This window comes from Podarcis raffonei, chromosome 13 (assembly GCF_027172205.1).
Source record: "Podarcis raffonei isolate rPodRaf1 chromosome 13, rPodRaf1.pri, whole genome shotgun sequence".
Classification (NCBI taxonomy): Eukaryota; Metazoa; Chordata; class Lepidosauria; order Squamata; family Lacertidae; genus Podarcis; species Podarcis raffonei.
The window spans coordinates 992,980-1,012,830 of record NC_070614.1 but is presented as its reverse complement, the minus strand read 5'-3'; the positions used below and the strand labels follow the sequence as shown (position 1 = coordinate 1,012,830).

Sequence of the window (19,851 nt, the reverse complement as noted above, 5' to 3'; positions counted from 1 at the left end):
CCTGTCTGAAGCGGGTGGGAAACTCTTCTGCCGCTTCCACTATCCGGATTCCTTTGCCGCCGCCTCCCTCCGAAGCCTTGATCATCACAGGATAGCCAATTCTCTCGGAAGCCTGAGAGAAAGGAAATTTCAGAAAAAGGAAAGGAAAGGAAAATAAGAGTCAGATGGCAAAGAGCTAAAGGACCATTTCCCGCTAATCGCAGCCCCGGACTATGGAGCGAACCATCTCCTCTCGGAGGCCAAGGCCTGTGCTTCTCTCAGGCTAAGTGTGGACAGCCTAGACTTCCCTCAGTACAAAATGGTGGCTGATTCACCCCGTGAAAAGTGCCCAGCTACACACACACAGAGCTACGGGCTCCTTAAGTAACAAGGCCGCTGGCTGCCCCCCAGGGAGTTACCACCTTTGCCCGATACAAATGCTGCTCCACTCCTCCTCAATGTGTCATGTTTCAGGGTTGAACTGCAGATCAAAATTCAGCCCTGAACCCTGAGGCTTAAAAATTTGGTGGGAAAGGGAGAAACTTGGTTGTCTCAGCTTCTCTCACTTAGTAAGGGCTGATGGGAAAAGCCTTGGTTGCAAATTCTTCCTGCAATGTGGCTGTTAAATTGCACAGGATTTCTTCAAGGCTGATAATGTTTCTTTTTGAGAAGGAAGCTGTGTGTGGAGAATGCAACCCTTTTCAGGTGTGTTGTGGCCCTGAGGAAAATCCCCCTTTTGCAGCTGGAATGTGCCTTGGGAGGAAATTCTGCTGGGGGTTTTGCTCAGGACTTTCTTTGGACTCTCCTGAATCCACCGTCCATCAACTTCAGGGGGTGATTCCAAGTCAGGCAGCATCCGCTGGGCTCAGGGCTTGCTTGCTGGAGGCAGCTGGAGGAGCAGCAGATCTGACCTCCAGAGCCGCTTGCTGCCTCCTGCGCCTCTTCCTCCACCGTCGCCATCCCCCTGCTCCCTCCCCCGCCACTTTCAGGGCTTCCCCCGGCTGCCTCAAGTTGCCTTAGGTGGTGGCAGAGTGAGGAGGAGTCGGGTGGCATCTTCTGTCCTAGTCTGGCCCTGGCAGGGCCACAGGTCAGCCACCCCTGCTCTGAAGTCCAAAGTCCCCTCTGAACCTGCGTTACCTCCAGGCCTTCATCCTGATCCCTGACGCAGCCCTGCCAGTACGTCTCCAGGGGGACAGTGATGGTTCTTGGCTGCTCCTTCTCGTCCTCCATCCACTCAGCAACCAAACCTGGAAACATTCACATCAAGAAGCCTCAGAGTGATGGCCACAGGGATGTAAGAACAGCCGGGCTGGGACTTCCGGGTTAGCGCCTCCGGTAATGGCTGAATTCCTCTGATCGGGAGGAATTTGCTGTGTGGAAATTAGGGTCTGGCCGCCACGGCGAAGGCGGGGACCCACAAAAAATCACAGGCGGGAGAAGCCTGTGAACGTGGGATTCGGCTGGCACCTTTTGCGCCTCCCCTACTCGCGGGGAAACCCGGTTTCGGGGATCCGGAGCAACGTGGGGTGAGTGGTGTGGTGCTTCGAATTGACTGCTTCTTTCATGGAGTGAAGCCGCATTGCTGTTGCCGGAGAGCGCTGACTTTTTCCTGTGGACAATTTGATCTTAAAACAACTACCCGTGAGTAGAATGGAAAATTGGATTTTTAAACGTCTTAATTTGGCACCGAAACGGGGAGGTTTCAAACAGGAAGTCCGCCTTCCCCTTTTGTAAATAGACTGAAGCAAAGAGGCTGCAAGCTAAAGTCTTGGAAAGTCTCCCGTAAAGGATTAAATTTCCATCGGCTAAAATCATCAAACCCCCCTTGGAAGCAGGAGAAGAGGGGGAAAATTTTGGATCGTGTAAGCCTGCAGGAGAGAGTGAAGAAAGTCAAATCACCACCGCTCTGAACCTGGAAACGGGCTGCTAGTAAGACTGACGTTTTGGAAATGCTCATTGACTGTGAATAGATCATTTGTTGACAGCTAGTTAAATAAGAGAAATACATTGTTTCCATTGTCTCCTTCTGTGTTTAAAAAGGAGTAAAAGTAACTGAAAATTGAAACTAACTTTATTGCTTGAACTGTGCTTAAAAGGATTGATACAAATAGAAATTGTTTTCCCCTAGAGGAAGCTTTTGAAATTGTTACATGAGCTGAGCTGGGGGAATTTCCAGCTGCAAGATAACAAACTGTGAGAATCTGGGATTGACCTTGGAGCGTTAAGAATGTTGACAGAAGAAGCCTTAGTGGTTGCATTATGTAAGATAAATGATTCACTGGAACAGCTCCATAAGAAGACGGATGCAATGACTATAAAAATTGATAACTTGGAACAAAAAGTGACTAATTTGGGACAAAAAGTGAATATTAATACAGAAACTATTCAGGAATCGATACAGGGATCTACTTTGACATGGCAAATTGTGGAGTAGGCGGGGGAGAAAGTTGTTGTTGTTGAACCTAAAGTAGCACAAGTGGAGAGGGAGAGAGCCCCAGCCTTACAGATGCAATTTGATGACTATAAGTTGATGCTTTTTATGATTGAATTTAGAGAAAGTCAGATTTTGAGGATTGGAGCCCCGCTTGGACTGGAGAAGGAAAGTTGGATAGATCCCTTCATGCAGGGATTTACTGACCTTTGGGACCTGGACTTGGGTCAGGAGGAGACTGGAGTTGTGGGGACCGCCAGATTTGGAGGAACTTTGAAATACGTCCTGAAATATCTTTTGAATCTTAGTTTTAACTATGGAGATTTGGCTGACTTGTCGAGAAGGAATAAAAACATTGCTAGGTGGGAATTTCCCCGAGATCTACTCTTCAGCATCAAAGGAAGGAAAATAAGAACAAGATCAGGAGAAGACAAAGTAAAGTGCATGTATAAATATGAAGAAGACTTGCAGAAGGGACTTGGAAAAGAGTTAAGAGCCTTGGACAGAAGATCACCAGATTGATGGACTATATGGAATTGACGGAAATGACTGGCAGAATCCGAGACCAGGGAGAAGAGACGGTGGAAGAATATTGGAAAAAGTTTAAAGTCTATATATGGAAATAATGTAAAATTAATGAGTGTTAGAAAAATGTTGGAATGGAATTATACGGCTTTAGTAGAAATGTTATAAGGAATTAAGCATAAATAAATACTATAGTATTAATGGAAAATAAGGTTAAAATATGTTAAGATAACTATATGACAGAAAATAGAGAAAGATGGAAAGGATTTGCTGAAATAATTAATAGAAATGGAATACAAAAAGGGAGGTGAGAGGAGGTCGATGAAACAAGGGAATGAAAGAGAGGGTATTGAGATGGTATGATGTGTGTTTTTTGAATTGTTTTTGCTCTCGTTTTGTTTAATGTGTTAATGTTGTGTTGTGTATTGTTTATATATTGTACTGTATTGATTTTTCTTTCTTTTGCTTTTTCTTTTCTTTCTTTTCTTTTCTCCTTTTTGTAAGGTTTAAAAGTAATAAATATTAAAAAAAAAAAAAGAACAGCCGGGCTGGATCCGACCAGAGGCCTATCCGGACCGGTATCCCACAGGGGCCTGTCCATCACCCCCAGGCAGCGCATGTAAGCAAAGCCCTGCTGGATCAGGCTGGGGGGGGGGTCATCAAGCCCAGCATCCTGATCTCGTCCTTGCCAACTAGATGCCCCAGCGAAGTCCAGAAGCAGAACCTGAGCCCAGGAACAGCCCTCTCCCCTGGTTGCTCCCCAGCCGCTGGAATTCAGAGGCTTCGAGTCCTGGAAGTAACACATAGCGATCATGAGGAGTATTCTCTCCCTCTTTCCAAGCACTGGAACTCATGGATGTCCAGCGAAGCTGAATGTTGAAAGATTGGGAGAGGATCAAAGAAAGGACCTCTTCATGCAGCGCAGAGTTGGAACTCACTCCCGCAGGAGGCAGTGAGACGGTCACCAGCCCAGGAAATTGGACAAATTCATGGCTGCTGAAACCACAGGAGAGTGCTCTTGGGTTTGGGTTCTGCTTATTGGTTTTCCATTGAGAATGGCTGGGGAAACCCAGCCAGATGGGTGAAGTGTTGTTGTTGTTGTATCTGGTTGGCCAGTGTGAGAACAGAATGCTGGACAAGATACAAATGGAGACTTAATCTTCCTCAGCTCATGTCAAACACTGCAGAGGTAGGTAGGAGGGCGAGAAAATGTGAGAGAGGCTCCATTTCACAAAAACAGGCCTTGGTTTCTGCCGTGCTCCTTGAGCCCTGAACCTCCACTCTGTCCCATCACCTCTGGGCATGTGTAGAGTGAAGCTGGGATCAGGGGAGGCCTGCAATTGTTGGGGAGCACCAACCAGAAGCCTGAGCTAGGCAGGGACAGAGCGCATGCGTTCTCTTACCACTTCCACTCCAAGGCAATGTGGGGATATGGACCGTCTGGGCCACAATGGTGGAAGCCACTTTGTCCCCCAGAGCCCACATGGCTTCACTGGGCGGGCCTGGCAAAACAGAACAAGTCATCCTGGGGTAAGTGCAGGAAGAAACTACCAAGAACTGTACTTACTTGGGCAAGGCCCAGCGGGATGGATGGTCCCCTCGCACAACAGCATGAGAGCCCATCCGTTCGTAGGCAGGATTGGAAGAGCGTAAGGAAGCAGCCAGGAGAGGCCCCACAAGAAGCCCAGCAGAGCTCCCTTGCTTACACTTGCTCCGCATGCTGCTTGTTTTTAGTTTCTGCACCACAGAAACTCCATCAGTGCTCCTGTTCCAACAGGCAGGTCAGCACACGACTCATCCTGCGTCTGCCCATTTAAGAGTGCCACCAACATGCAAGAGGACAGGTCCCTGCCCCAGGCAGCTTACAGTCTGTAGTGCTATACAGGATATAACACAGGAGGAGGCAGTGCTCGTCTTGTGGCCCCGGTTTTGCAATTTACCACAGCAGACAATTGTCTATTTTTGTATCCATGTGGACGCACACAGAGCATAAACAACTCAGTGCATAAACAACCTTGAAATCAGCCGTATTAACAGGTACACAGCAGCATGCATTTCAAAGACACTGAGCCAGCTCCCCATGTCAGTCTTTTGGAAATCTAAGATTCTGCCATGCACACCACAAAATATCAATTCACAGGAGGAGAAATTGGCAAAAACACATCTCATAAAACAAGCAAAACACCTACCCTGTCCCCAAATAAACCCGGCAAAAAAGAAGATTGTACCTTCAAAAGCCCCCCCCCATTTTTCCTCCAAAGGAATCTTAGGAGACGCTGTTGCGCCCACTGTCAAAATAGCAGGGACCCCTGCACGAAAGAATGCCTACCTAGGAAAGCAATGCCATGTTTGTGAAGCAATTCTGGAAGTTTTGGATTTTCCGATGCGTGTCCCCAACCAGCCCAAACAGCCTGCAAAGAAAGCATTCAAGAAACAGACTTCAGATCCATAAAGAGCTGCTTGGAGTCAAGATCTGCCCTACAGAGCCCAAGGACTACAAGAGAGGCGTATAGCAGAGAACTCCCTAAGGGGAGCAGAGGAGCTTCGGCCACCTTCACACCATGCATTTAAAGCAGCGGGATACCACTCTAAACAGTCCTGGCTTCCCCCAAAGAAGTCTGGGAGATGTAGTTTCTTATGGGTGCATTCTCTCCCAGAGCTACAAATCCCGAGTTCTCTGTGAAGAGGGATTGACTATTAAACCACTCTAGAAACTGCAGCTCTGGAAGGAGAACAGGGGTCTCCTGACAACTCTCAGCACCCTTAGCAAACTACAGTTCCCAGAATACTGCTTAAATGGCTTTCCAAGGGCTTTCCAAGGGCTTTAATTCCGAGGAGGGAAACTGGTTGAGAGTGCAGAGGGTCACAGAGCCACCTTATTGCCATTCCCCACCCAGAGCACCCACTGCCTGAGCCAGCAGAGTCTCTCTATCTGTCCCCAGGAATCCTTTGCATTGCATGGAGGTTTCATGGCAGACACACGGAGGATCCAAACACAAAAGGCTGCGGAAAGCACTCCAAGGAAGCAAGCGCAAGAGCTACACACCTGTTGTAAACAACTGATCCTCAAAGCCGCCAAACCAAACTGTTCTGTTGTCTTGTTCTCCGGAACAGGAAAGAGGCAGATAGAGCATTTCAGACCTTACCTGCACTGGAATCCTTTTTGAAATATCCACAATTAATTCTACGTTGGCATAATTGTTATTATTCGTTCCTCCGGGGACTGGCACATACTGGTCGGCCATTTTTATATACTCTGAAAAATTGTAATGGTAGAATTATTTGCAGCGCTGAATGTGCCTGCAGAGACAGAGCAGCCACACTCTCGCTGCTTACCTGCATTTGCTTTGAGGTCTTCGGGTGTCACCATGACCACGAATCTAATGGCCCGTTCATTGCGGAACATCTCATAGGCCCAGCGGCGGATAGAGCGCATGCACTTCACGGCCGCAATGCCATTGTTGGCAATAAGGACCTGGGAAGAAACCACACACAGGTAATGTTTCTTACTGATTGTTGTTAGAATCATGGAATCACAGAGTTGTAAGGGACCCTGAGGGTCATCTAGTCCAACCCCCTGCGATGCAAGAATCTCAACTGAAGCATCTAAGCAGCTAATCCTGGAAAGATTTCCAGCTGGAGAATGGCGAGCACCCCAATCCCTCCTCCAAAGACTACAAGAGAAGCGTGGGCCACATTCACACCCTACACTTTAAAGCAGCCGTTCTCAACCTCGGGCTGCACTGAAGATTGGTGGAGGGCCGCCCCCCCCAAAAAATTGGAAGGGGCCTAAAAGAGCTCAGCCTCTAGGACAGGGGTAGGCAACCTAAGGCCCGTGGGCCAGATGCGGCCCAATCGCCTTCTAAATCCAGTCTGCGGACAGTCCAGGAATCAGCGTGTTTTTACATGAGTAGAATGTGTGCTTTTATTTAAAATGCATCTCTGGGTTATTTGTGGGGCATAGGAATTCGTTCATTTAATTTTTTTCCAAAATATAGTCGGTCCCCCACATGGTCTGAGGGATGGTGGACTGGCCCACGGCTGAAAAAGTTTGCTGACCCCTGCTCTAGGAGTTGGTGCCCCTGATGATGACCTACTTACTATATACCCTTAAGTATTTATTAAGCCCACCCTTCACCATGGGGTTCCAGGGTGGGTTCCATAAAGCTTAGTACAATGAAACCATGTAATGCACGAATATTAAATTGGGGTGGGGGGGGGGAGAGCAATAGTCTAACCTCATCCTCCAAACCCAAAGCTCTGTGCAAAAGAGTGTCTTGGTCTTCTTAAAAATGGAAAGAAAAATGAATGAAAAGTGATACAAATATGGTGGCGGACCCAACCTTCCTTGGAGGTTTTTAAACAAAGGTTGGATGGCCATCTGTCAAGGATTCTTTAGCAGTGATTCCTGCACTGCAGGGGGCTAGGCTAGATGACCCTTGGCAGGGGGTTGGACTCGATGGCCCTTGTGGTCTCTTCCAACTCTATGATTCTATGACCCTTGGCGTCCCCTCCAATTCTGCAACTCTGTGATTCTATGAAAAATTTGCATTTGAGCTCTGCACCTTATGCCAAAAGAGGGCGGCTATGCATACCCTCCCATAGATATCTTTTAGAAGCCCACAAGAAACCCAGCCATGGTCGCAAACCCCCTGATGTGCTACCCTTCTCTGGGGATGCTACCTTTTCAATGACACGGTTTCCTCCAAAACGAGTCACAAACTCTGCAGGCGAGGCCACCGTGAAGTCCCTGTGCAAGTCTAGCTTCCTTTGCTCACGCCCCTTCTTGGTCAGGTGCATCCCCGACATGCTGGGTCTGGAAGGGGTGAGAAGACGGAGGGAAATTAAGAGTGGAGGCTGACCTGGTAGGACTGATAGGAAGCAGGAGTCACAGGCAGCGACTCCTTGGAACCAGAAGGGCAGCTCAAGGAGGAGCAAGCTTTCAAACCACCACTCCTCTGGTTATCAAGGGCGAACCAGAATTGCCCTCCAGGTGACACGTACTGAATAATTCCACATTTCTTGTTGTTGTTTTTCTCCTCTTTTCTTTCTTTTTTTTATAAAATATTTATTAGGGTTTTACAAAAAACAGAAATTTACAGAATAAAAGAAAGAACAAGAAAAAAAAAGAGAAATAAAAAAAACATAAAAAAGAAAATACAAAATACAAAAAACAAATAAATAGAAAAAGTTAAAAACAAATCCATTTTTTTGAAATCTTTAAGCTCGTTTGCTTGTTTCCTTGACCTCCTCACACCTCCCTTTTTTGTATTCCCGTTCACATAGTCAGTTCAGCAAATCCTTACCCTCTTTCATTTATCTTAACTCTATATCTTAACATATTATAACTATATATTTTCATCCATTATCAATCCATTTTTACATATTCTTATTAGCCTTTTTGCTAATGCCACTTAATTTCAATCCAACATCATTTTAACATTCATTAATTTTACAATATTTCTGCAAATAGTCTTTAAATTTCTTCCAATCTTCTTCCACCAACTCTTCTCCCTGGTCTCGGATTCTGCCAGTCATTTCCGCCAGTTCCATATAGTCCATCACCTTCATCTGCCACTCTTCCAGGGTGGGTAGATCTTGTGTCTTCCAATACTTTGCAATGAGTATTCTTGCTGCTGTTGTAGCATACATAAAGAAGGTTCTATGCTTCTTTGGCACCAATTGGCCGACTATGCCCAGGAGAAAGGCCTCTGGTTTCTTCAGGAAGGTATATTTAAATACCTTTTTCATTTCATTATAGATCATCTCCCAGAAAGCCTTAATCTTTGGGCACGTCCACCAAAGGTGAAAGAATGTACCTTCATTTTCTTTACATTTCCAACATTTATTATCAGGCAAATGATAGATTTTTGCAAGCTTGACTGGTGTCATGTACCACCTGTATACCATTTTCATAATATTCTCTCTTAGGGCATTACCTGCCGTAAATTTCATACCTGTGGTCCACAACTGTTCCCAGTCAGCAAACATAATGTTATGTCCAACATCTTGTGCCCATTTAATCATAGCAGATTTAACCGTTTCATCCTGCGTATTCCATTTCAACAGCAAGTTATACATTCTTGAAAGTATCTTAGTTTTGGGATCTAACAGTTCTGTTTCCAATTTTGATTTTTCCACCTGGAAGCCAATTTTTTTGTCCAAATTATAAGCCTCCCTTATTTGATAATAGTGAAGCCAGTCTCGCACTTTGTCTTTTAATTTCTCAAAACTCTGCAATTTCAATTTTTCTCCTCTTTTCAGACCAAAATGACTCACCAAGTGTAGGCTGGCTCAGAAATGTGTTTGTGATCTATAAACTTTGGAGAACTCGTTTGAAAGCTGCAGAAGAAATTGTCTGTGTCCGACCACAAGGACACCCAGCAGGTCTTCTCCCAATGCAGTGCCAAGAGCAAAGAGTCACCAGCCTCAAGGCTGCTGGTTTGAGACCAGGAAGACTCCCTTCGCTCTGTCTCTATGTGAATGAAATGTCACCACAGTGAAACAAATTGGTGGCCTATTCAGGACACAGCATGCAACCTAGTGGCAGAATTCACCCCCCTAGGACGCAGTGATGATGACTAGCTTACATGGTGGCTTTAAAAGGTGACAAAGGGAAGTGAGATCTTAGAGAGAGCCTCCATGTGCAAGCACATCATACCACCAAATAATGCCAGATGCTGGGCACAAGGAGAGGAGGGCTGCTGCTGGTGAGCTGGAAACAGAAGGCTGGGTTAAGCAAGACTTGGCCTGACCCAGGCAATCCTTACCCAAATTCTCACCTTCCGTATGCCCCCCTAACTAAGGAGAGGCAAAGGAGGGCGGCTTGCCACTCAGCTTCTGCTCCTTGCTGCTATCTCCTTGCTCTCTCGCCAAGTGCTTGCAGGGCTGGCCTCAGAAATGCAGCTGCCGGGCAAGATTAGGCCGGGGAGGGGGGCAACAAACACCCTCCGGAGCAAAGGACAAAAAGTGAGTGAGGCAGTTTTGACTGGGAATTTAGCCTAATCATCAAAATAAAAATTAATAATCACTCCTTCCGATAGCAAACACAGGTGGTGAGTTAAGACAAGAGGAAACTCCTCCCACCGCTGGCTCCCCCCATGAATGCTGAGCTGTCCAGAAGCCACAGAACATTTGAGTGCCAGCTGGAAAAGAAGAATGAAAAATGGAAGGGGGAAGAGAGAGAAAAAGGAGGAGTGGAAATCCCCTCTTGGAAAGAATGACAGGCTCATGAACATGAGCACTCCACTAGGGTATATATTTCCAAACACAAACACCCCCACACACAGAACTCTTCAGTCTTCAAGAAACAGACAGATCTCCAGTAACTTTAGCAAATTTCTCTTGATGGTCATCTTGCAGTGACCTCAGCCTTTGGGGGATGGGGGAAGGGGTGATGTGCCCTTTCATATACAAATCTGAACTGGACTAATTGGCATTTCAAAAAGAAAGTATAAGCAGTCGCAAAGCAATATGAAAAATGTATCTCCACCCCACTCAGTCATTTAGTCAAGATGGTCAGGCCATAGTTTTGTTGGGATGCGTGGACTCCTAGAGGGTAAACCCTTTGAAATCTCTTGTCACAGAGGCAGGCAGTCTAGTCCCTATCTAATGCAGACTGCAGGCTGCAGGATCCTGGGGCCCTGGGGCTTGCCCCCTCCCTCAAAAGCTCCTCCCCAGAGTTGGGACATGCAAAGTGTGAGCTCTCTTCAACTGCACTTGACCTTCTCAGATAATCTGTGCAAGAGGAAATGGAAGCCCTGCTTGGTCAGAGGGTCTTCTCATCAGGAGACAGGGGCCCGGGCAAATGTCCGGCCATGCCATCCTCTGGCTGGGGAAACACGGCTGCGCTGTGGGACCCTAGTAGCTAAACCCACATTTTGAGTGGTGCATTTTGTGGGGTGGGGGAAGGGGGAAGGGAAGAGAAAAGAATCTTAATAACATATATTTAGGGAATTAATTTATTTTAAAGCCACCTTTCCAACTGCTTCACGCAATATGCAATGCATGACACATTTAAACAACTCACACTCAAAGCCTTATAAATCAGAATTTACAACTTTTGTTTTGTTATAAAAATATGAAAATTTGGGGGGGACTCATAAATGGTGTGGTGCCAAAAAGAATTCAGGAGGACCCTGAATTCCCTTATATACAGCAGAAATACTGATACAAAGGACTCCCTCTCCACAGCACCATGTGAAATTTGGTTTTCATAATGGTCTTAAGTACTTTACCAACCTAATATTAAGTCTCCCCCAGAAATAACCTTGGAGGTTTTTAGGCAGAGGTTGGATGGCCCTCTGTCATTCATGATCTAGATGATCCCTGCGTTGCAGGGAGCTGGACTAGATTACCATCAGGATCCCTTCCAACTCTACAATTCTATGATTCTATACTATGCTGCTTTGTTGCACTTATGTTATTTTTACTATATTGATATGTTTATTGAAGTAAATCAAAACCTTCATTAATAAAAATAAATCGGGATAAATTATACTGGAATCAGTGTCTCCCATGTACTCCCAAGGCGTGCACACAATTTTGCTTATTTCTGCTTTTAGCAAAAACTTAACCCAATTTTTAGATGACAGGCAAGGAAAGCAAGGGGAGAGGAAGATCAACTAACCTGACAAGATGCTGTGAAGTTAGTTCCCCCCTCACTTTCCAAACTGGATGTTTAAAAGAAAAACGCAGTGCGGGCAGGGAGGGAAGAGGGCAAGAAAGATTTAAAATGGAAGAGGCAAGCAAGGGTCAAGGGTGGGAAACACAGTGACGTCACACAAGAAACGTGGATTTTGTTTTGGAAATGGGAAACTCCATCTAGGAGCTTTTCCGGCCACAGCAGTTTTCGAAACACGCACGGGCACAATCTTTGCTGACGAAAACGAAGAAGCGAAGAATCTGGAGAATCCACTCCCCAAATGCACGGGAGGCTCCAAAACACCCAGGGGTGCAATAAAGCAGACGAAAGGGCTTCTGCAAGCCCCCACCTGACCTCTGGCACTTCTGAAAACCCCACGCGGGAAATAGTGACTGCAGAAAGCCAGTCCCTCTTCTGACATGCAGGTGCCTGAAAAAACCTCTTAAGCTGGGGGAAAGGACGCCACGCACAAGGGGAAGGGGACCCCAAGAGGCTCCAAGAGCCCCTCCTCTCCTCCTGCCCGAAGCGGAGAAGGGACTTCAGCCGCCAAGTCTCGGCCCTCCCCGGCCCGCCCCCCACGACTGACCTCCAAAGGCCCCCGGAGCAGCTCCGATCGGCTCCGCCTTCCTCTGCCATCCTGCCCGGGAGGGCTTCTGCCGGGAGCCCCCCAGAAGGGCGGAGGGCAGAGGCTGGTGCCCCCGAGGCAGCCTCGTCCTCCTCCGCCGCCGCCTCCTGCTGCTCCATTGCTGCCGCCTGTTGCTCCCCTTTGGGCAAAGCGCCAGCAAACTCTCGAGCAGCACCAAGCGGCTCAGCCGAGGAAAAGGGCCCCGAGACGCCGCAGAGAAGGAAGCCCCGGGCCAGTCGGGGCGCTTCTCAGGCGCGGCTGCTTCTCCTCTCCCAAAGACACGCAAGCAACCCTTTCCTGGGCAGGGGGGGGCGAAGCCAAAGAGCACCCAGGTCTTGTGGGCAGCAGAGAAAAAAGGACTTCGAAGAGTCCGATTAGTGTCGGATTAGTACCTGGAGAGCCCAGGGTTCAAACCCCCCCCCCCCGCCATGAAGCTCCCTTGGGCAGGTCACGGCCTCTCGGCCAAGCCTACCTGGCAGGGCTGTGGTGAGGAGAGATGGAACCATGTGGGCCACCTTGAACTTCTGGGAGAAAAACGTGGGATAGAAACACAACAAATAAATTTTTTGGGGGGGGGGTGAGAAAACCACGTCACCCTTTACACTGCAAACCTGCTCTGGTGGCTCAGCCAAAGTCCCGCCTCTGATAGTGACCAGCCAGGCACCTCCAGAAAGCTCATTGCCTGACAGATGGGAAACTTTCGCAGGACTCCATCACTGGCTTGACAGACTCACGGAAGGCATGCGGGGTTTGCTTCTCACTGAAATCCAAGTTGCCGCTTTCCTCGTTGCCAAGAGTCCCCTGTGGAAGGGACCCCCAGGGCTGCAAAGCCCCTTCACCATTACTACGCATCACTACATAGTCCCCCCCCCCATTGCAACAGGAGAGCAGCAGCAAGAGGGAGGCAAGGGGCCTGCCCCCCCCCAAGAAACAGTCCTTTGTCCTAATCAGGCCTTTTGTCCTCTGCTTATCAGCAACCCTGGAAGGCTTTGGGAACAACTTGTAGCTAATGTGTTTGCCTGTGTTTAAAAATAAAATGTGTCCTTGTGGACATTAAGGCTTATTGTGTGACACTGCTTCAGAAGAGGTTCTCTAAAAAAAAAAAATTAGAAACAGGATATAGATCTTTGAAACACCAGATAATAAATAGACTATGGGTATCTGGAATACATTACCAACCATCTCGGACCCTACGATTGGTTGGGCTGGTTGGTGGTGGCTCCACCAGAGGCCCTCCGATTCTCACCAGCCCGTGAGGGAGACTTTTCAGTGATGCCCTCCCTAGTCAGGTGCGTCTGCGTCCATCATTATTTATTTTCAGGAGAAATTTTTAAACTTTCCTGCTTGGCCAGGCATTTGGTGACTAACGAATTACGATTATTAATTGATGCCCTTTATATTCCACCTTTTTTCTCTCCAAGGAGCTCAAGGTGGTGTACATAATGCTCCCCTCCCCCCTTTCACCCTCACAACAGCCCTGTGGGGTGGCGTGGGCTGAGTGACAGGCCCAAGGGCAGCCAGGGAGCTTCATGGCTGAGTGGGGATTCGAACCCTGGTCTTCCAGCTCCTGGAGCAGCACTCCAAACAGTGGCACCACACCGGCTCTCACTGTTCCAGGCAACCCTAAGATCACTGGGTGGAAGAATGTTTTTTATCTTTTTGGTTAACTGCTTTTGTAATGTTCTTAACTGTAACTGATTTTAGATGTTTTCAATTGTAGTTCTCTTTAGACTGTTTTAACCCGTTTTAAAACATTTACCTTGCTTTTGTTTTAAATGGCCCATCTGTTTGCCACCCTGGGCTCTTTGGGGAGGAAGGGAGGGATATAAATTCAATAAATAAGCAACAATAATTTCTCGTCTGAAAAACAAACAAACAGGTCATTCCCTCTGCCCCATCTACACATCACCTACACATCATCTACACAGTTCCATCAGCTTCAGGATCTGAACTCGCTGCTCCTCTCTCTTTTCACTCACCACTCCCTGCTGTTAGGAAATGTCGGGTGCTTTAACAGTTAACTTTTACTAACATGAAGCAGAGAGCTGTGCCTGCCTTTTCTGCTATGCAGCTGGTACAGGCAAGGGCTCCTCCACATTTCTGTTACGCCTGTGATTTCTATTCAAGGGTCAGAGAGGTTCATCTTTTGTCCTGCCACTTTCCCTGGAAAACGCACTGCTTACTGCTGAATTGGAACAAATTCCAGTTGGGTTTTCTGCAGATTGACATTCAGGTTTTCCCAGGAAAAGCGGCAGCACAAAACGAAAACCTCTTGGACCTGTGAATGGAAATCATGGGGCAAACAGAAATGTGGATGAGTCCCTGCCCTTGGAGCCTTGAGCCAAAAAATGCTGGGTGCTCAATGCAGGTTGGTGAGCAATGCACATGGCCTTTTAATGCCCCCACCCCATAAGGCCATTTGCAGTGAGTGAGGCATACAATATTATCTGGAGAGTGCTGCCGCCCTCCAGCCGCCACCCATTAGAATCATCAATGCCCAAGAAGGGACCCCAAAGAACCTTAAGTCCACAATCTAAAATTACCTAAATCCACCACTGGCTGCAAGCCAAGACCCCGGCTGAACTAAGAAGGGGGTCATTAATGGGAGTGCTGAATTTCTTAAACAGAAAAGTTCTGGCTTTGGCTGGATGCTGAGCTACCATGAAGCTGAGCTACTCTGGAGATTGTTACCTCTTCATATCACCTATTTTCGTCTTTCAGAAACCACGTCTAAATTTTAAATCAATAAAATAATAATAATAATAATAATAATAATAATAATAATAATAATAATAATTTATTTGCACCCCGCCCATCTGGCTGGGTTTCCCCAGCCACTCTGGGCAGCTGCCAACAAAGATTAAAAATACATTAAAATGTCACACATTAAAAACTTCCCTGAACAGCCTTCAGATGTCTTCTAAATGTCAGGTAGTTGTTGTTCTCTTTGACATCTGGTGGGAGGGCGTTCCACAGGGCAGGGGCCACTATGGAGAAGGCCCTCTGCCTGGTTCCCTGTAGCTTTGCTTCTCGCAGTGAGGGAACCGCCAGAAGTCCCTTGGAGCTGGACCTGAGTGTCTGGGCTGGACAATGGGGGTGGAGACGCTCCTTCAGGTATACTGGACCGAGGCCGTTTAGGGCTTTAAAGGTCAGCACCAACACTTTGAATTGTGCTCAGAAACGTACTGGGAACCAATGTAGGTCTTTCAAGACCGGTGTTATGTGGTCTCGGCGGCCGCTCCCAGTCACCAGTCTAGCTGCCGCATTCTGGATTAGTTGTAGTTTCCGGGTCACCTTCAAAGGTAGCCCCACGTAGAGCGCATTGCAGTAGTCAAGCATAAATCAAACATTTCTAAACTGACATACAATGAAAGAGACCTCAGCATCTCAAAATGAAAGACATTTTTTTAAGCCACAACTTCAACAGTTGGAGTAACAAGCAAGGAGCATAGCAAATAAAAAATCAGTTTGCCAAAAAATAAAAAAGAGGGAAAAGGCACAGAGAAATCTCTTGGCCTGTATCTTGAACTGAACAAAGGAGGAGCGAGGAGCTTCTTCTCTGCCTTTTGGTTCCTTCATATGTTTATTTACTCCATTTGTATCCTTCCCTTCCTCCCAAAGGAGCCCAGGATGTGCCACCACCAAGAAGACGCCCCACCCCCCGTCAAAGCAGAACATGGCTGGCAGGCCTGTTTTTGAGACTCCCACTCCCATCATCCTGGGCCACTTGGCCTCGCTAGCTGGGGCTCATGGGAGTTGGAGTCCAGCAACATCCGGAGGCCACAAGCTCCTCATCCCATCCTTTAAAGCTCAGCCTTCCCCAACCTGGTGCCCTCCAGCTCTTATCAGCCCCAGAAGGACGAAGCATCCTTTGGGGGGAACGTGGCCGTGCTGGCTGGGTGGACATGAGCTGCAAGCCAAAACTTATTGAGGGTATGGGGTTGGGGAAGCTGCTTAAGGCCATAGGCATTCAGCTGCAAAGGAGGGATAGACTGCTGTGAATCAGAAGGAGAGGGGGCTTTGGCATAAGTCAGGAAAGACAAAGAGCACAGGATCTCATATTGTGCCCGTTTCACATGCCATGCTCAAACAAGCTTTTGCCTGGCCCAGCTGCCAGCAGGCTCTCCGGCTGCCATGATGCTTACCTCATCACCCCACTGGTCTCCGACCGGGAGATCAGCGGCGAGGAATCCATGGAGGACGAGGACCCGACGCTGGCCAAGCTGCTCCTCCTCCTGCCCGCCATTTTGAAGGATCCAGCCACAAGCTCGTCCTCAGAAGAGTTGTCTTCGAAAGAGCCCAGCACAAACTTGGTCATTGCTTGGCGCCTCTCTTGGGCCTGGCTGCTCTCTGGTTCCTCTCCTGAGAGGGACCGCATTTGCCTCAGCGACTGGCCTGAGGAAGGGACGATGACCCGGCTGAGAGGCCTCCCCGACTCCGTGGCTGGGGAGCCCTGGGCCAAATGACCTGAGGCAGACTGGGGAATTGGGGGCTTGCAGGGGCAGGAGGGGTGTTCTGGCTGCTTCGGGGCACCCATAGAGGCCTGCGTGCTTAGAGGAGGGCACTGCTGTGAGGCATCTTCGGAGTCCTGGCTGGGCCCCATCAGCGGGCGCTGCGACCCACAAGCTTTGGAGAGTTGGAGGGGGGATCCATTGGTGGGAAGATCCAGAGTTTCGGAAGGAAGTGGCTGGTCTGGGGCAGGCCCTTCCACGACCAGTTTCCTTGGGTAGTTTGCCATTTTGGTCCAAACTAACCAGGCCAAAGTCAGCAAAGAGAAAAAAGCTAGCAGGACCATTCAGAAATCCTGGATGGGGGTGGAAAGAGAGAAGAATATTTAGGGGTGGTAGTAGGAAAAACCACACACACAAACACACACTTCCAGAGTTCTGAAAGTTAACCTAAGGACACCTTTGGCAACCTGGTGCTCTCCAGACAAACTACAGCCCCCGCCAGCATTGAAAAGCCAGCAGCAAAATGGATAATTTTGCATTTTAAAAAATCTGTTCTGCTGCTGCTGCTGCATCAACTGCCTCCCCCACAAGCTTTTATTAATTCTCACCACAGAATTATAAACACACAAATGAATTGATACTGGGCCCCTCAAAACTGAAGAAGAGCTTTCCTCAGCTCTGACCCCATGATCAAGTTAAGAGGAATTCCAAGGACCATATGGGCCAGATTCATGCACAAACACAGACAACAACAGCATCCACCACACTGTAGAACTGCTGCCCCAAGACCTTCACTTAAAAAGAGACACGACAACACACAGCAGGCCTTTGCTCCAGGAAAGATCCACCTCTTACAGTATTTTATATTGCAGCCAATGGAATCTCTTCGCTGATCTATCTCTCTGCTGCCAGGTCCTGTGGCTGAGCCAGAGGGGTTCTTGAAACATGAGCTATTTTTGTTAAGTTGTGGGTGAACATATCAGACGACACAGCGATTCTTCAGACAGCTCTTGTTTATTCACAGGCCAGAACAGAACTTAACTGAACTGAAGGGTTCAGCCAGCCTGCTTATAGAGAGCTCCACTAGAATGCAACTGTAACACTTTCTGTAACTATCCAATCACTGAACGTCACTTTCAATCCCTTATTTGCATATGTGGACCTGAGTGAAAACTATCTACAGTATCCCCCTGCTGGCCCAGGGTGAGAACTTCAGTACATAACAATTTTCATTCTCCAAAAGCAGCCCCTTGGCAAAGTCTGCCTGTTCTCCTGCGCCATGGCCTGAGCATCAGGCAACACCCCCGCCTCCTGGAGCAAGAGCTTCCGCACGGAGACACCTGTCATCCCTCGAAGAGCGGGGGCAGGGGCAGCCTTCCTGTCAGGTGGAGGGAGGCAGCCACCTTGGGGGCAGATTCTGAGGGGCAATCTGCTCAGCTTTGGAACAGGCACCCCCTTACGTGCACCCCACCAGCATTTATGCAGGTTGCTGAGAAATAAATGGAGAAATAAATTGGCCTTCCCTTGCTCAGGGATAGTAGCCCAACTGAGGGGAGGCTTGGAACAGAACGGGCAGCGGCCCCCAGCAATTTCTAGAGGGAGACTCTCTCTCTGTGTGTCCTTACTTTGCAATCCCCACTTTACTCAATTTCACTTATGTGTGCAGGGCCCCAGAACCTAAGCCCCGCGTAAGGGGGGGCTGTATATGGAATTGCAGAGGGGAGCATAATGTCTCCACTTTGGCCCCTGACAACAAAATGTCTCAGGGGCACAGACACCGACGTGTCACTTTAGGACACAGGCCATCCCTCTCCTCTACCTCGTCCCCCCCCCCAAATCCTGCCTCCCACGAGATCAATGTCATGTCCAGCACAATCCTAGGCGCTGGTCCATGGGGGTGTCAGCTTACTACAGGTAGCCAATTCAAGGTGGAGATTCTTTTTGGGGATTCATTTGCTTTTAACATTTATTATTTTTATTATTTTTGTTTATTAAATCTGTAAACTACCCTTCAACTGTAGAGCTCAAGGCAGTTCACAACATAAAATTACAATATAAAAAACACAAAATACATAAGAACACTAAGAACAAACCAAACAGATACCCCCACCGTTCCCACAAGCACATTTAAAAGGCTGTAGAATATTAATTGGCCAAAGGCCTGGTTGAAGAGGAACATTTTTGTCTGGCACCTAAAGGTGTATAATGAAGGCACCAGCTGAACCTTCCTGGGGGGAGCATTTCACAAGCAGGGAGCCACTGCAGAAAAGGTCCCGTTCTCGTGTTGCCACCCTCCGGACCTCTTGAGGAGGAGGAAGATCTCAGGGCCCAGGTCAATTATATGGAGAGAGACGGTCCTTGAGGTCTTGCAGTCCTGAGCCACTCAAGGCTTTATAGGTCAAAACCATACTTTGATTTGGGCCTGGAAACTAATTCGTAGCCAGTGCAGTTGGACCAGGATTGGTGTAATGTGCTCAAACCGTCTTCCTCTGGTGAGCAACCTGGCCACCAAATTTATGCTCCATCTGAAGTTTCCGAACCATCTTCAGAGGAAGCCCTACTTATAACGCATTTCAGTAATCTAACCTAGAGGTTACCGGAACATAGAGAACAGTAGTTAGGCTGTCCCTGTCCAGATAGGGGCACAGCTGGGCCACCAGCCGAAGCTGATGGAAGGCACTCCGGGCCACTGAGGCCACCTGAGCCTCAAGGATTCAGGAGGACCCTCAAGCTACGAACCTGCTCCTTCAGAGGGAGGGTAATCCCATCAAGAGCAAGTGATCTCCCACCCATCTGGTCTAGGGAACCACCCACTAACAGTGCCTCTGCCTTATCTGGATTGAGCTTCACTTTATTGGCTCTCATCCAGTCCATGACCGAGGCAAGACACTGGTCCAGCACTTCCACTGCAGATGTAAAGGAGAAACAGAGCTGAGTGTCAGCAGCATACTGCTGACAACGTACTCCAAACCTTCAGATAACCCCACCCAGCGGTTTCATGTAGATGTTAAACAGCATAGAGGGGAAAAATGGATGTTTATATGAAAAATCCCACTGAATTCAATAAGACTTACTCCTAAGTGAGGCCACCTTCACCTCATACTTTTAAAGTGCTTTAAACAGTCATGGGTTCTCCCAGAGAATTTTGGGAGCTGTAGTTTGCTGGGAGTTGTTCCCCTCCCAGAGCTACGATTCC

The 19,851-nt window shown here is 48.0% G+C and overlaps 1 protein-coding gene across 16 annotated transcripts in view; it reads right to left on the bottom strand.

The window, feature by feature from the left end:
* ACACB (acetyl-CoA carboxylase beta) overlaps positions 1-19,851 on the bottom strand; it is a 61,061-nt gene that overhangs the window by 37,304 nt on the left and 3,906 nt on the right. For 14 of the 16 annotated variants that reach the window (XR_008327372.1, XR_008327371.1, XM_053363294.1 and 11 more), the window contains exons 3-10: positions 16,350-17,008; positions 7,619-7,751; positions 6,272-6,410; positions 6,082-6,191; positions 5,265-5,346; positions 4,339-4,437; positions 1,117-1,226; positions 2-112 (exon numbers count right to left, since the gene is read on the bottom strand). Coding sequence is in view for 14 of the 16 variants with exons in the window: in XM_053363294.1 (XP_053219269.1) it covers positions 2-112; positions 1,117-1,226; positions 4,339-4,437; positions 5,265-5,346; positions 6,082-6,191; positions 6,272-6,410; positions 7,619-7,751; positions 16,350-16,999 (1,434 nt within the window). In the remaining 2 variants the exon portion in view is untranslated. Of the gene's footprint in view, position 1; positions 113-1,116; positions 1,227-4,338; positions 4,438-5,264; positions 5,347-6,081; positions 6,192-6,271; positions 6,411-7,618; positions 7,752-9,717; positions 9,828-16,349; positions 17,009-19,851 lie in introns of those variants that run through there. The other 2 variants (XM_053363289.1, XM_053363290.1) reach the window with 2 other exon arrangements.